The 16396-nt window shown below is 44.5% G+C and overlaps 1 protein-coding gene across 6 annotated transcripts in view; it reads left to right on the forward strand.

Moving 5' to 3' along the window:
* PTPRF (protein tyrosine phosphatase, receptor type F) overlaps window positions 1-16396 on the forward strand; it is a 261161-nt gene that overhangs the window by 158143 nt on the left and 86622 nt on the right. For all 6 annotated transcript variants that reach the window (XM_021405410.1, XM_021405412.1, XM_021405414.1 and 3 more), the window contains exon 5: window positions 9366-9554. In XM_021405410.1, coding sequence (XP_021261085.1) covers window positions 9366-9554 — 189 coding nt within the window. The remainder of the gene's footprint in view (window positions 1-9365; window positions 9555-16396) is intronic.

The raw sequence follows: 16396 nt of genomic DNA on the forward strand, positions 1-16396 counted from the left end.
TCTCTACTGCTCATTTGCAAAACTGAACCTTTGTTTAACAGCAAATACATTTAATGTTAGGAATATGTTTTTCTTGAATGGCAAAAGAATTCTAGCTGATCTCCTGCATTTGGTTTATGTTGTGTACCATGGGAGCCAAGAGATGCCATTTTTATCCATGTGGCCCTGCTGTAGTTTTGCTGCCAGCTTTCCATTGGCCTGTTGCACGCTCTTCAGTTCATGAGGGCCTGCACTAGGGATTTGTTTAAAGCTTTGGCTGAAATTATCAGCCCCCCCTTCTGTAGTACATCTTTCTGAAAATATAGGTGCTGTGGCAAAGCAGTAAATAGGACACTGAGCCTCCGTAATGCTCACTATCTGTGTGAAAAATGTGTGCCCTCTGTTAAACTCTGATCAATTACATCATCCTGACATTAAAGACCATAACTTGTCTGGAAATACGTCTTATTTATGTCAGCATGTAGTCACTGGCTTGCTGCTAGCCTTTTGCTGAGGGCCTTTCTACTTTACATGGTCTCTGAAAGACTATTAAGGTAACCAGAGTCTCCATCTAAAGTGCTGTTGGAGCCAGTGCAATTAATGGATCTTCTAGAAAGTGATGTCTTACATGAGGATATAGAACTCATAGTACAAAAATATTTCTGTTCCTGACTCTGGGCAAGCGTTCTTTCCCTTTATAAAAAGTCACTTCCCCACCAAGTAAATAAAGTTAGTTACCCAGTATGTCCAGTTGCTTTACGTGATAGAGTAGTTTAAAACTTCTGAATAGGAAGCAGTGATTTGCCGTATCACTAATCTGTCTGGTACAGATAGTCTGAACGCCATTCTTACATTTTACGAATGATTTCTATGCCTGCATTGGCTGCAGCACTGAAGTGCACTGAAACTTCCCATTTATTGTTTTATTTGAGTAGAAATTTTGTTTGTCTTTTACCGCATTGGCCTTTATTGGGGCTGGTTCTGTATTCTAGTTTTGACAACTTATCAAAATACTTGTATTAATAACGTGTTTCCTGAGCACTTGCTCAGAACACAGATCACTGCCACTAAGGAAATGGCAGACATAGCCACACGCACAAGAATTTACTGAGAGTGGTAGGAAGGGGCGGCACTGGAGAAAAGGCAGGGGGTCAGGGAGGAGGCAGGACAGGGAGGTGGGAAGCAGCAGGGCTGGTGCTTTTCAGCCTGTTTGCTGCAAAGGAGCCTGTTTTTGAAGAAGTCTTTTTGTCCTCCTTTCCCACGCCCACACACCTTGCTTGCTAGCTTTGGGATCCAAGCTCTCACGGTATTACAGAGCTGCTCCATCCCATAGTTTGGCGACTTTGGAGGTTGCCTTCAAGTTTCAGTGTAGTCCTCAAGATCAGAGAGCAAAGAGGTATTTCGGGAGGGCATTCTTCTTGGGGGGGGGGATTTGTTTTCCTTTTGAAGCCCTGGCAGTCAGTTTGTGAACCCAGAACTGGAGCATGCTTGTGCTTTCCCTAATGACTCTTTGGCTCCTCCCCAGTACAATCTTAAATTTTAATTTCCAAGCTGATGTTTCCAGAACATTTACAACATTCTCTAGAGTTTTTGATAGGGGATTTTGGAGAGGGCGAAAGACAAAAGGGAGTTCTTCTTCTCTCTCAAGTAATATCAGAGCAATTATTCTTAAAAAGTCGACGATTGCTGCTTTGCCACATTGTCTGCATGCCTTCCTTCCCAGCAGTGTAAATGCAAGGGAAGGCATTGCCTTCTCTTGTAGGAACTCTTTGGAACAACTGTAGGAACTGTTGGAACAACATGGGAATTAGATCTTTTCAGCAGGATATCTTGTCAAAGCACATGACTTTTTCCTGTCCCATGTCTTAAAGTTTTTTGCTGGCTGCTGCTGCTGTGCTAGGCTGTGATGTTCCCCCCCAGAAGAGAAGCAGCCACGGGACTGGTGGTGATGCAGGCAGCCTGCAGGAGCTAAGCAGAAATCAGATTTTGGCACGATCCGGCCCTTTCGGTAGGAGTTAAGTGACCAAAGATCTTGCGTTCTGGCCTGTGAAGTGGAAATGAACAGATTTAGCATTCCAACTGAGCGGCAGCAGGAATGCTTCACATTAATCTGAAACTCTGTGTCAGAAAGCGTGGGAGAGCTCTGCTGTCAGATTAACTCAGTTCTCATGCATTTTTTCCTGCACTGAACTGCAACCAAACGTAAATGGATCAAAAGTCAAATGCTCCATTAATTTAACCACACGTTGTATTTAATGACATATGGAAATGCTTTATTGATTGCACATCTTAAAAATGAAAATCTCTATGCTAATGGCACATCACATCAGTGCAGGTGAAGTGGTATGGAAAATGCAGGGGATTCATAAATGACTTAGAATACAAGTAAGCCATTTACATGCTTTTCTCTGAAAAGGCTGAAGTTTGGGGTATGTTTTAGTGGGAGTATGTTTATATATCCTGTCACAAGGAAACGTGCAGTGACAGCAGTTGTGTTCTATTCCTCAGTATAAAATATTAAAAAGAAGCAGTGGTTTGAAAATAGGTCTACGGGCAGTTATTTTCATCGGTTGGTAACAACAAATGGCACAGTCCTGCCTGAAAGCACAGCTTGGTCGTCTTTTACTGTTCCTTTTCTATGGAGTCTTAATAGCTGGCTGCAAAACCTTTCTGAATGCATTGTGTTTAAAGAAGTTCTGTGAGTTTTTTAAAGGTGTACTTCCAGCTGCTGGGTTTTGTTTTGGTTTTTTTTTTGGTGTTTTTGGTGGTTTTTTTTAGTAAGTATTAGGTGTTGAAAGAATCTAATATTTCACAAAACTCTATTTTTACCTATTTGAAATTGTGCTGTAACATTTTTTTTCAGTGGAGAAGGAATAAACCAAAATTTCTGCCTACTCAAGGGTTAAGGAAGGGACTCTTGCAGATAGGATCAGCTCTACCTGTGTGTAAGCTCTTCCTCACCCACATTCTTGACATTTCTAGCTGTAGTTTCTGCTGTGCTATACCTTGAACCCTTAAATGACTTTCAGCACCTTCCTTAGTACTTTATTAACATGAGTGACTGGTTTCTCCAGTCTGTAGGGGAAAAAATACTTGTTTAAGTGTTTCTGTGCATTTAAATGGTTGGAGATGAGTTGTCTGTGGACATAGCTCTATGTTTGTGGCAGAGTACTGCCTTGGTCTTGGAGCAGGAGGTTTAGGGTGGTCGTCCCCTCTCAAGGGACTTCGCACTTCACATCCCACCAGCCAGGTTCTGTCATCGATGTGGGTAGGCCATGTCTTGTGGTACAGAGCTTGTGCATGGTGAGCAGATGAGCTTCTGCAGTAATCTTCCTTCTTCTTCACTTTTTTAGATATACCAGAAACATTGCGTGTAGGACCAAGATTGCAAATGACTGTTGTAGAGAGGAAACCAGGATGGGCAGCAAGAAGAGATGGCCGGGGCAGCTGAGGGATGACGTAGTAGCAGGGATTTCATAGATGCTGTCGCAGGCTAATCTGATAAAGGTGTAAATAATTGTTTTCTTCCAACATGGATTGAGGTCTCCTAGCTGGCAGCAAATTCCACGGCTAAGACATCCTGAGCAGAAGTTATTATTTGTTAGGAAGATCCCTAAACTACTGACTGAAACAGTGGGTTGCAGGTGCAAACCTTTAATTTGTCCAAGGATGTGACTGAGTGCTCGCTTCTGGTCTGCTCTGAGTCAGCTTCAGCAGCTGTTAATCAGCTGTGTGTGCCCTCTGCAAAGCACAGGTCGCAAGTTGTTATCTGTGAAGAAGAGAGAGGAGCTGCCTCTTCGTGACAGAAGCTGCGGCTGGACCCAGCCATCTCCGTGCTGGTGGAGACCCTGCATCAGAGGAGTGTGAGGGGTGCTCTGTGCTGCCCTCACAGGCACTCAGGAAGGGCGTCCTGCCCTACCATCTTGCTGTAAAGGGATGGCATGAGCAGCACCCTTCCGGCAGCGAAGCTGAGTGCTGTCTCTAATGGGTGTTTTATGGGCTCGTAACCTCCAGGATGAGCAAGTCCGGCAGCTCCCATGCTGCGAGCCCCCCGGGCAGCAATCAGCCTGAGAGTTTATCCCCTTCTGCTGTGTCTAGTCTTGTATTTTCCTGAATTTTCTATACAGTACTTTCTTTGTTTTGGACTGACTCAGATTCTTTCTTCTGTGAACTGTTTTGCTGCTGCTGCTGCTGTGATCTTTCTGAGAGATAGCAAATACTTTGTTTACTGTAAGCTCTTGTGCAGTAATTCATGTGGTTACGCCGTGACACAGAAAAGTCCTTCTGGAGCTAATTTCCACACCCACCCATTCATCTGCACCCTTCTCCCATTTTTAGCAGGCAGCTTCAGCGCGTCACGTTGGCATGATGTCATATAAACCCAGTAGATTTGTCATTAAGAGCCTTGTCATCGATAGATGACTGTTTGTGTTTTCTGCCTGCCTGAAACTGTTTTATACTTGCTAACCCAGCAATTAACTTTGCTGCCTTTGAAACAGGTTGGTTTCACTGCCCCTCCTTTTCCTTGGGCAATTACAAGGTGGTGCCAATGTCAACAGGGCATTAATTAGCCTGCGTGAGACTTGGCTGCTGCAGCAGCACGCACTCCTTCCCCCTCCCTGTTGGGCCGTAGCGTGGCACCAGGCAGCCTTCCGAGGCCGCGAATTTGGATAATGCCGTTGGTGAGCTTCTTCGGGGGCTTCTGTAAGAAGGGGGATGCAGGAAGAGCGTCACCTCAAAATGGCTGATAAATTGCTCTTTGTGCAGCATCAGTTGAAGCTGAGCAGCGCCGTGTCAGGATTTTCTTATCGTGTAAAATGATGCCATTCTTCTGGGCCGCCGGATTGCTCCAGTGCTTTTGATTGTCTTGTGGTAATTGAATAGCCGCGCTGTGTAACCTGTGCTGAAGGAATTAGGACTGTTTATTCAGCAAACAGATGTCCTGGATTGTAGTGTGCTTACAATCTTACTAGCTTGCATCTTTCATTAGTTAATATTGCCGGCTGCCCTGGCTATCTTTCTTGCACTGATGATTTTCCATTTGCTGAGGTGTTTTAGTGAATCAAGGGGAGCTTTGGAAGCTTGTGAAATGTGTAAAGTAATTTCATCAATCCATCAATCGTGAATCCATCGCTAGGCAAAGATTACCCCTGCAAACCCTCCAGCATCCCATGTTCTGTTGCTTCAGACCCCTGCCTCACCAGCACTGCTTCTACGATGGTGACAGTAACTGGGCAAGGCCCCGGCCTGGCTCACTGAACAGGCAGGGAAGAAGGGGAATAACTTTTGGTGCATGCGTCCTGCTCCTGTGCAGTGCTGACTGCAGTCAAACACATTTATCAGAGATCTCCCTCTGCCCTCAATCCATTTCCTGCCTCGTCCCAAGCTCCTGCCTGGCTTCAGGGAGCTGGCATTACGTTTTAATTATTCCTACCCTAAAACCAATGTTTGGCTGGAAGTTCCTCAGCTGACACTCACTGGCAGAAGCCAGTGGGATAGAAAAGCAATTTCCAGCCCTGTGAGCAGGTAGGACCCAATATCTCACCAGAAATGAGTTGAGAACACCCCTTCCAATGGGGCAATGGCTTTTGATAGATTGTAAGAGAATTCACCTTACAGCTGTGACAGTAACGTATAGAAAAGCTGCTTTTTGCTGTTTCCAAATTATATTGGGTATCATTTTTTTCCTCTCCCTCGGCAGTCTGAACAATTGGACTTATGATACTAAGCAGGCCTGGCTTTTGTACGAAGAGGAATATGACGAATAACAGCCATAAATGTGTTTACAGTTTTCACTATCTTTTCTAAAATACCGTTTCTGAGAATTATGTTGGCACAAAGGAAATTCACAGTGGTAGGGGGAAAAATTTTGCAGGTGCTAAGTCACAGTGTGACCTGCAAAACACAGCTGCGTGGCTGCAAGACCAGTGAGTGCCATACAGGGTTTGCACTAGTAGGAACCTGATACCCAGTTTTCCTCTCCTCTAAGAGATTACAAGTTTTGAGCAAGATCCTGGGGGTAATCCTGCAGGATTCAGCCATCAGCAGCTGTGCTCACCACGGGCTCTCCTGCAGGCCTCTCCTGTAAGCAGCTGCTGCACCATTCCACGCTGTGGCTGATCCATGCTTCTCAAAAGACATACATTTCAATTGCCTCAGTGTCCTTATCCTCAGCTGATGGTTGGAATGATATAGGAAATAAGGAGGCCCTGACAGTTGTGTCTACCAGCAGCAGCCTCGAGAAAGGTGTTTATCTGGTGAGCCCATAAACATGCTACGTAATTGCGGCATCTGTAATGGAGATCTCAGCTCCAGTCTGGGGCTGTGGGAAAGGTTTCTTACCTTCTGTTCCCCCTTAAAGATGGGAAATCTGTGGCACAAGAGAGCTGTGAGAGCAGGGGGTTAGATTTCTGTCACCTCGGCAAGGAGATTAGCAAGGCGAGCTGTCGAGTGAGCATGAGATATCCTGTGCACATGCTGTCACACTAGATGCCAGAGGGACATTCCTGGCTCCTTGGTGACTGCTGCTAGCAAGACCTCAGCCTGCCTGTGCCTTTTCCAAGTTTCACTTTGCAATTGCAAAATCCACTCGTTTCTTTCTTGTTGTCTCCCTCTCTTCTCTTCTTGTTTTCCTCTCTGTCATTCCTGCTTCTGCTGCAGTGCTCTTAAGGAGGGAATTAGAGCTTGCAGTGCCTGAAAAACTCCTGCTTGTGCCTGGATTTTGCTTGCTCTAACCTAATGCCTACCTGAGATACATCCCTTCTGACAGTATCCGAATCCCAGAAAGAAGAACCACTGTCTAGATAATCTGCATTTGAAAGTAAGTTCGTAGCCTGTTTTAATGTATATTCAAAGCATACTAGCTGTCCTTGAATAAAACCGAGTGCTGGCAAACACATTTTCTAGAATAAGAGTACCCACATACTGACGTGACCAGGAGGACAGCTATTACTGGCAGGCTCCGTGTGCAGACAAGTCAGCACAGCTAGCAAGGGCTGCGATGAGCCGAGGCATGACTGAGCCTCATAATTAGCCCTAGATTAGACTTCTGCTGGAGGGGAAGGCATGGCAGGAGCAGTTCTGAGCTCCTATCGTTGCCTGTAGTGTTGGGATGTGGGGACATCCTTCATCCATTGCTGCTGGTCTGCGACTCATTCTGGGTGAAGCTGCAGTGCGGCCAGCAGGCCACGTCCCATGGATCAGATGCTGGGAAGGATTTTCTGCCCTCTCTTGTTTCTGTGGACAAAGGATCAGTGCAGATGGGAAGAGATTTCTTGCACGAATACTGGCTTTAGATTTGCCATAGCTGTTTGCTAAACCTCTGCACGGACTTTGGACAAAGTTAACGAGGTGAAACTTAGTTTAGTGCATTCCATGTAAAATCTTGAACAAACCAGCACTGCAAATACGAAGCATGGCGATTAGATTAGATCACTTCAGGGTTTCAGCCTCCCTAGAATAAACATCTGCTCCCAATGTCATAAATAGCAAGGTGCTGCACTTTAGGCAAACATGGCTTTGATCCAAAGGAATGTCACTCTTTACTTCTTTTACATATCTTCCTTTGCTTTTCAGTCCATACGAGACTGTGCTTCTGTGTGTGCCCTTCTTTTGTTTCTTTTCAGCCATGTAGGAGTATGCAATTGTGATTGCTCGGTATCGAGTGCTTCTGTTGCTTGTTATTGAATACTAGCTCTGGTGTCATTCCAGCTAAGCTCTGTGTGCCTTTTGTCTTTGAAAATCAATGGAGAGCAAATTAAAAAAGAACTAGTTTCTACTGGTAACTTTCATTTAATAATAATAATAATAAAAATATTCCTTTTATGTATGCTCATGATGAGAGAGGTTTCAAGGGAGCCCTGCTTGAGAGATAAAATATGATTTGTGCTCTAAACAAGCATCAGGAACCTTTTTTTCTTTTTCCTTTAGAAAACCTCGGATGTCTCGTAGCCACTCTCAACCACCCAGAAAAAAATATTCCAGGGCAATGTTTTGTTTACAGCAGATGCTGCTTTCTGCCGCAGTCTTAGTGTACAAGCAAGTCAAGGGTCTTGGGAATTCTCCTGAGGTCTTAGGGAAGAATTAGCTAAGGTAAAGCTGTGTTTGCACTGCTCGTATGGCATAACAGGTAGAAGGAAGTTCCTGAGGTGGCCTGTGACTATAGCAGCTTCCTGCCAGGAGCGAGGGGATGCAGGTCCACGTTTGTGATGGTAGCAGGAGAAATCAAGCTGCAGCACGCTCAGGCTCTTCTGGGACTTTGGAGAATGCTGAGATCTTGTTCGTTTAAACACTGCAATGAGCTGGGAGCCTTACAGAATTGGATTTGCAAGAGAGGAAGGTTTGCCTAAGTTCCCTTAAAATGGGAAAAAAAAGAAACATGCTGAAAATAATTGAGTTTCTGGTGCTTTAAAAGCTTCTTAATGTTCTTCGAGATTTTTTTTTTTCTGTGAAAGTATGTCCTTTTGATTGCAGTTCAGGCTTAGCAGAGTACAGTACATCTTGGTACAGAATGAGCAAATGAGCTCAGTTCTGCAGCTGCTATTGAACGAGGATGCTGGAGCATGCCTTGGCTTATCAGCGAAGGCTGCCTAATGTATTCAACCCAGCCTTACCTGAGCGTGCTCTGCAGCAGCAAACCCAATTAACTGTTTTCATACCTGCTCTATGAATGGTGTAGCAGTTTCGGCGGTGCTTTTATGGCATTTCAGTAAGGCATGCCAGAGTGTGCACTGGCCATTTGTCACACATCTCCGTTGTTGCAGCCCTCAAAAATGCACCAGGACCTTGCCACGGCGCAGCCTTGGCAGGGTGGCTTTGGAGCAGAGCGTGGCTCATTAGTTTAACATTCATTAGTTTCTAAAAGCCTTCTGAATCAGATTTGAGGGCACGAGGAAGAGATTTACAGTCTATCCTACTAGCGTGACAGAATGTTCCTAGTCAAAAAAAAAAAAGAGAAAATGGGCCTCTCTGGACCATTCTAAGGGGTTTTATTGTTTAGCTGTTGCTTTTCAAGATGCCTCAAACTATTTGGCGTTGTGTTTGTCTGTTATCTTCAACTCGGTCCTCCCACAAAAAGGCAAATACCTGCTTTTTTATTAACAACAATAGATGAGCTTAGGTATCAATGAAAATTATAGACGTTTCCCAAGGCAATTGATTTAAACGGAGTTAAATTTAGTGGAAGCTTCTATTGGTATAATGAATGCTCATTATAGAGCCTAATGTGCTATAAGGGCTTGAAAACCTTCTCAGTAGGGAAGTCGGCTGCTGTTTTCCAGCAGGGGCACAGATGCTGTGCAGTGGTAGTGCTGTCACTACAGCTACATCCCGTTGCTATGCTGGAGCATTTCTGTTTAACCTTGTCTATTTTTTCCTTCCTTTTGCAGAAGACCACCTCCCAGCTGGCTTCCCAACCATTGATATGGGCCCGCAGCTGAAGGTGGTGGAGAAGGCCCGCACAGCCACAATGCTCTGTGCTGCCAGTGGTAACCCCGATCCCGAAATCTCCTGGTTCAAGGACTTCCTGCCTGTTGACACTGCAACTAGCAATGGGAGAATCAAGCAGCTCCGCTCGGGTAAGATAGTAAAGCAAGTAAGCATCTCCACTACTACTCTCTCCCTCCCTCTTCTCTGGATGCGATTGTTTTTCCTTGTGATGCTGAAATACAATTCTAAACTCAAATGTCAATTTGATTTGAGTTTGTTTCTTTTACAACGTAAAACCAGGTTTTGGAGCTGATCCTGTCTGCCAGGATATCATGGCTTGTTATAAGAGATGGGCATGGACATTCCTTTTGGGACATCATCTGGATTCTTTCTTCTGTAGACCAACTTGATATTGCCACAAATCCTTGCTAGACTCAGTCATTTTGCTGCCAGCTCGGCAGGTCTCAGCAACCTTTGCACAGTGCAGATCAGTATAATGAGATGCTGGTTGAAGTTTTACAATCAGTGGCCATGTACTACTTCACTCCTTACAGAGACTCTGCAAGACAGTGCTCTGCTTGCTGTTGAGATCTTTATCACTCTTGCTATGTGACACTACAAGAATAAAGAAAAATGCAAGCAGCTGCAATCCAGTGGATTTCAAAGGAAGGTGGATGCCGTTTTGAAATATATCATTTCTTGTTTGTTGATTGATAAGCTGAATACTAGCTTTAGAAATCCTGGCATTTAGTTCTTGTGGGTGGCTAGGAATGCACGCATTTTGGTGAGAAACTCCTGTTTTTCCAATGTGCTGTTCAGTCTCTCAGGACCGTAAGGCCCGTTAGAGAATTAAAGAAAATAAAACATCGCTCTGTTCACTTGATGAAAAGCAGCTCCCTGGTGTGAATTGCAGAGGATATTTAACAATGCATAACATCACTACATAGCAGCTTTAGCCTGGGGAAAAAATGTCCATGGTATCCTGCTGAAGGTGCAGAAGGACCAGAGCTGAATTGACTTCATTCTGGAAAGGTCTTATGCTTAAATAAGAGACAGACTGTCTTGCCTGGCCGTGATGTGTCTCTGGGCACTCAAAAACCATTTGTTATGAGTGCTGCTGCCAGGGCAACACTATCTTCCTCCTAGCAAGGTGAATGTCTTGACACATTTCCCCATAGCAGGAGTCCTCTGCATAAATCTTATGATGCTTGGATAATAAGAAGTAGGATTTTACTTGGGGGAGTGGGTAATGAGACATCACTCTCATCAAAAATAGAACCCAGCCTGACACTCCTGATCCCACCTTGATGTACCAGTGAGCGCTAATTATACTAATGCGTTTATGGCTTATGAAATTTCCCAGTGACCTTTAGCTTATCTCCCCCACAACATGGTTTAATCTTGATCTGTTTGCGCTGAAAGAAAATATCACACTTGTTAATTATTCTAAGAAGCTTTAGGAAGCAGCAATAGGAAAGCACACATGGATGTGTTTCACTTCATAGCTGACTAAATCAGCATCAGAAATTACCATAAATGAGCAGCAAGGCAGCTCCTGATGCACTTGCTGTATGTTCTCCAGCCTCCTTTTCACAAGCACTTGGCTGCCTCTCTACCAACTGCTTCACAAGTTTCGTGAGATCGAAAGTTTGAAAACAAACCAGTAAACTCCGTCACTGTGTCCAAGTTTTGCTTCCTATTTGCTCTTCTTCAGCAACATCTCAATTGAATATTTCACCTGGGATTCAAACTCTAGAGCTGGCTGCTTGCTGAAGACACAGTAATTACCAAGGGATGTGTCAAGGGAACCTTTTAGAAATCAATGAGCAGCACACATTCTCAGACTTGCAAAAGGAATTGATTAGCTCTCTAATGTAGTAAGGGAGGTTTCCACAGCTCAGTGCAAGAGAATTCCAGATATGAGTGAACTTGGTGATTAGATGCCAGCATTCACCAAGGCTCTGGCTCCACCATGGCGTGAGTGGGGAGCAAGAGGTTTACTGCTTCTCATGTCCTGGAGCTTCAACCCCTGCTAGCGTCTGTGGCTCTTTCCTATGTTTCTGGCCACTACAAAGTTGGGACTGCCCCTTGAAGTGCCTGGGCCCCACTTACGTGACAACAGTTGCTCTGTGTGAGAAGCGTGATGGGTTGAGCAGTCTCCAATGCATTCTGCAAGATGCTAATTGAGCTCTACACCGTAGTGGGGCAGAATTATTTTTCAAAGAAAAGAATTTAAATAGATACCTCATTATGTGAGAGAGTTTAATAGTTTGCAAAGTCTCTGCTCCATTAAGATCATATCTTACAGCCAGCCTGGCATATCTGCAGGAATGTCAGTTTATACTGTCTCAATCTAAATATACGCTCATTTAATTTCATTTAATTAAAACCCAATAAAACCTAGACAGATGTAATATAGTTAAAATAGTTACAGCACAGTGTCAGGGCAGTGTTGCATATATAGGGTGTCCGACCTTCACCCAGTACGTAATACGTTATTATTCAGATGTCCTAAATATAGGTCGTAAAGGTCAAAGCTGCTATGGAGTCTAACTCAGAGGGGGAGTTGAGGAACGACTTCATTTCTTCAGGCTTCTTGTGTGGAACAAACAGCTGAAGGAACACGTGCCTGGGAGAGGTGCTGTCTCCTGAGGCTCACGGTTATGTGGGCAGGCAGTGCTCTGGGAGCTTCAGGCCTGTCTTTGAACTAGCACGCAGTCAGATCATGTGCCCGAGTGGGCTCTGAACACCACTTTCTAGAAGTGTGTTCATTTCATGTCAAGGTCCTACAGTCTGAGGTTTAAGGCATCCAAACTGTCATCTTAGGCACTTTTAACCCTGGAATAATGGTGTCTGTCAGTAGCTAATATGCAACCTATGTCTGCCCTGTGCCCTGCCATCCCTTATTTGCTAATTCCATCTATATTTGCGTATATGCATTTTTCTTGTTAAACCTCCTGGTAGTTAACGTAACTCTTTACATTTAGAAGATGTCTTTCTCGTTTCCCCCCCCCCCCCCCCCCCAGTACATTGATCTTTCCTTCAGAATAATGCTTAATTCGTTTTAAGTCCAGCTCTTGGGTAGTTTTGCCAGTACGTGTTGGGGTAATTGCTCTAGAGATGAGAACACAAATAAACACAGATTTTCATCTCTCTTATCACAGATCAAGGCAAAGGCAAGATCTCTGACTCATGCTAGTTGTAGCAAAATTCTCCCTTGCTCATCTTGGTAGTACTTCCCACCTCTTGTTGAGAAGCTGCTTTTCTGCAAATGCAGTGACTCAGGACAACACCCTGTTCTCTCCAAGGGTGCGTAGCTTTGGTCATTGCTTCTCAGTCATTGACACAGAATCCAAGGCCAGCTCTGGTCTGGGAAACCTCCCCAGCACAACAGTTCATTTTAAAACCTGTTTGGGTGGACTGATTTTAAAACTGTTGGGAGATTGTAGCAGCAGATGATGCTCATATGAGAGTTCTGGCTGCACGGGTCAGTACTGCGCCTCCAACCACGTTTTAAAATTAGTTCGTGACGTGGCAGAAACTGTCTCAATATAGATCAGACTGTACTGATAATTTACATCTATTCCATAAGGATTCTTGGATCACAAGCTCCTTAAGACTTCAAAGCAACAGTGATGGTATTCACACTCAAAAACTCTTGAATACTTCCAGTGAGTTTCATACTTGAATTGTTCTTCCACCTCGTTCTTCAGAAAGCTTCTGAACAAAATGTCAAATTAGAACAAATAAATATCCTGGCTGTTAACAAACTGATATCTTTGCCACGTACAGAAATTCCAGAAATTCAGGGAGCATTGCCATCTTGCATCTATTAGAGAACCTGATGTTACAACAAGCATCATTCTTTTTTAATCACCGTCAATTAACTGAGTTACAGAACCGTGCTCTAGACCCTAGTGTGGCTTTCAGGCAATTAACTGCCAGTGAAGTATCAGAGAGGGCTCTGCAGGTGACTTCATTCACTGTCTGGAAAAGTGTGGGTGCCTCTAACAAAGAAGCAGTGGGAAGCTGCTCACCAGATCATCTCAGTGCATTTATGCTCACAGTTACCAGCAAGCATTCTTATTTTAGTCTTCGTCCCATGGGTAGAAGCACTACTTACATGGAAACCAAAATCATACCCAGCATACACAGAGCAAACTTGCAAAAAGAGGTGGTGCCTGTGAAACAGCAGCGTGGGTGGTGACTGCTGTATCCTGCTTTGTTGCTGATAGCCAGCATTCAGTCCTGGCAAGATACGGCTTCAAGTCCAAACAAGAGATAGGCAACAACTTGAGACAATGAGTATAAGAGTAACCCATAAGAATGGGGATTGATAGTATTATCCAAAAAAAACCAAAACAGGAAATCCACACAAGGATGGGTGCTCACTCACAGAAAGGACTAACTGGACAAAGGCTGAAGCAGTAACGTGGCCAACCAATTGATAGCTGAAGTTTTATGTGCTTGAAGAACCTGTACTGCACATCTGGATCTTGCTGTCTGAGGCCCACACAGCAGCAGTGTGACTCACACAGTCTTTCTATTGCAACTGAGATTCAAGTTTGCTTTACCCTAATGCCTAGTTGTGGCCAGCAAGAGCTTTGGTTTCTCTCTTTGACATTGCTTTGATTTTTTTGATAGGGATAAAATAGTTTCCTAAAATGAAATGATTTGTCGATAGGTCTGGGAAGAGTGATGGTTCATGTGATGGCACCTCCATCACTTGACAGACGTGGCAGGCACTCTGTGGCCTGCGTGCTGTGATCTGGTCCTTTTGAGAGATACCCTGAAAGGACGGTAGTCAGAGATGGGTTGTCGCGTGATGTGAATGGAGAACAGGAACTTTGATTCCTTCTGGAAGAGGAAATTTAGGGACCAACAGGGGAACCTTGTTCACTCTCCCTAACAGTGTCCTCTGCAAGAAGACTGAGCATCTTAACTTTGTGAAGGTGAGAGAGACCCAGAACAAACAGTGTGCCGTGTACAGTGTGCCTGTCTGCTGCTCCCACAAGGATTGGCTTACATTCAGAGGCCAGGAGGATTGGGACTTAATGCAGGAAAAACGAGCTGGTCACACTTATGTGTTAGGGAATCTGCATCAAGTATGCAGTTGCTCCTAAAGCTCCGTTTAGACAATTGCATATTAGAGGAAGGGTTTAGTCTCGACAGGGAGTAGATCTAAAGATTTGCTGCACATCTTTTCGGTTCTAGGAGAGAACAACAAACCCTGTTTCAGCCAGACAAGAGAGAAGGAAGTCCTGTTTTCTGCCCCTTGGGCTCGTGCTCAAAGTCATTGCACAGTTCCCGTGGGAAGTGACACACTGTGGTGATGCTTTTCTTAATTCTGAGAATGATGGAAGGGGGCGGGGGGAGGCCCTAGACTAAACAGAACAAAAATAACCCTTGGCAAACTTTCCAAACAGGCAAAGAGAAATAACCCCATTTTCCATGGCTGTGCTTTTCCATGCAAGTATCTCTGGGTGTAAGTATTCTGTCAAGGGCAGTGGTAGTTACTAAGATAGATAAATAACTCTCAGATTTATTATTGTAAGGGAGAGATTACCCACAGCTTCAGTGACTGCAGGATCTTTCCTGATGCTTCAGTCATGTGTGGATAGAATGCGTCAGAAAATATAACTAGGCATAAAGTAAAGATGGGGTAATGTCATCTTGGCAGGGGAAAATGCTAAAATGAGTAGTTTGAATTGCTGCTCCTGCTCGGAGAAAGGACTCTGCCTAAAGGAAGGGTAGTTAGGAAAGACAGAGAATAAGTATAAATACTGTAATTACTTTTTAAGAGGCAAGTTAAACATGCTTAAAATATGCTTCTTTGTATTTACAGAAATTCTTTTCTGTCTTTCTTTCCCATTGGGTGATCATTGTTGTGGATAATGGAATGAGCTGTAAATCTGAGATACACGACACTCTTGTATGCATACTGGTATTTATTAATCAATACACTGAACATGATCTGACACACTGTGTCCTGTTTAACCCTGTTTTTCTGTCTGTTTAAACTCCTCAGTTTTCTTTGGTAAGTGCTTGGTATTCAGATCTTACAAATCTGCATAAAACCAACACATACCATGAACTGCCTACAGATTCGATCTGCATGAATCTCTCCCTTATACTAACAGCCTTCATATGTGCAAAATAAGACCAAGGGGACAAAAGTGGGGAGTAGTAGGGTTCCCTGCCAATTTGCCCAGCTGGAGCATCTCCCCGTGAATCATGCATTGTTATTGATCATGCACTGAACTCAAGACACTGACCAGTGGATCTTCCACTTGCTAAACACATTGACCTCAGAAATTCAGAAATGAACCTTTACAGATCGTTGCAATAAGGTAACTGAACCTCGGTCCCAGAGAAGCCCTCCTTATAAGATACTCTTCATTACAGCATGTAAAATTTATCTCCAGTGCCTTATAAAGAGGGTGGGGATTCCTTCCTCCAGCTAACATCCAAATTAGGCAGGAATGACAGAGGTCTGGATAGCGTGCCATTGTTGCATTACCAGAAACTACTTCGTTTAGAAATACTTCTCTGTGTAAAGCTAATTCTGCATGACACTGATTTCGTTGCCGAAGGGAACCCGATGCAAGGTTTAGGCAAATGCGGAGAATAGCTGAAAACTGATTTGTTACACTCTCCCCTAAGTTTAATTTCTTTAAGCAAGCAGATTTTGTCCCACTGGTCATTCTAACAAAGCGAAACTGCACCTAGTGCCCGCCACCATGCGCTTGCCACCCCTCCTGCCCAGCACTCGCGGTCACACAGCCCCAGGCCGCGCACTCCTTGTTCTGTAAGGAATGAAGGGGCACCGCACCATCCTCCCGACGTGTCCTCCATCTCAACTGCTTGAGCACTGGTGGGGTGAATGCCAGCGGTGAGGCCAGCCGGCACCGGCAGCTCAGCGCGCTCCGTGTCCCCAGTGGCAGCAGTGGCGAGATGCGAGGCTGGGTGCTGCACTCCTGGAAGCGATGAG

The sequence above is a fragment of the Numida meleagris genome, chromosome 7 (assembly GCF_002078875.1).
Source record: "Numida meleagris isolate 19003 breed g44 Domestic line chromosome 7, NumMel1.0, whole genome shotgun sequence".
Lineage (NCBI taxonomy): Eukaryota > Metazoa > Chordata > Aves > Galliformes > Numididae > Numida > Numida meleagris.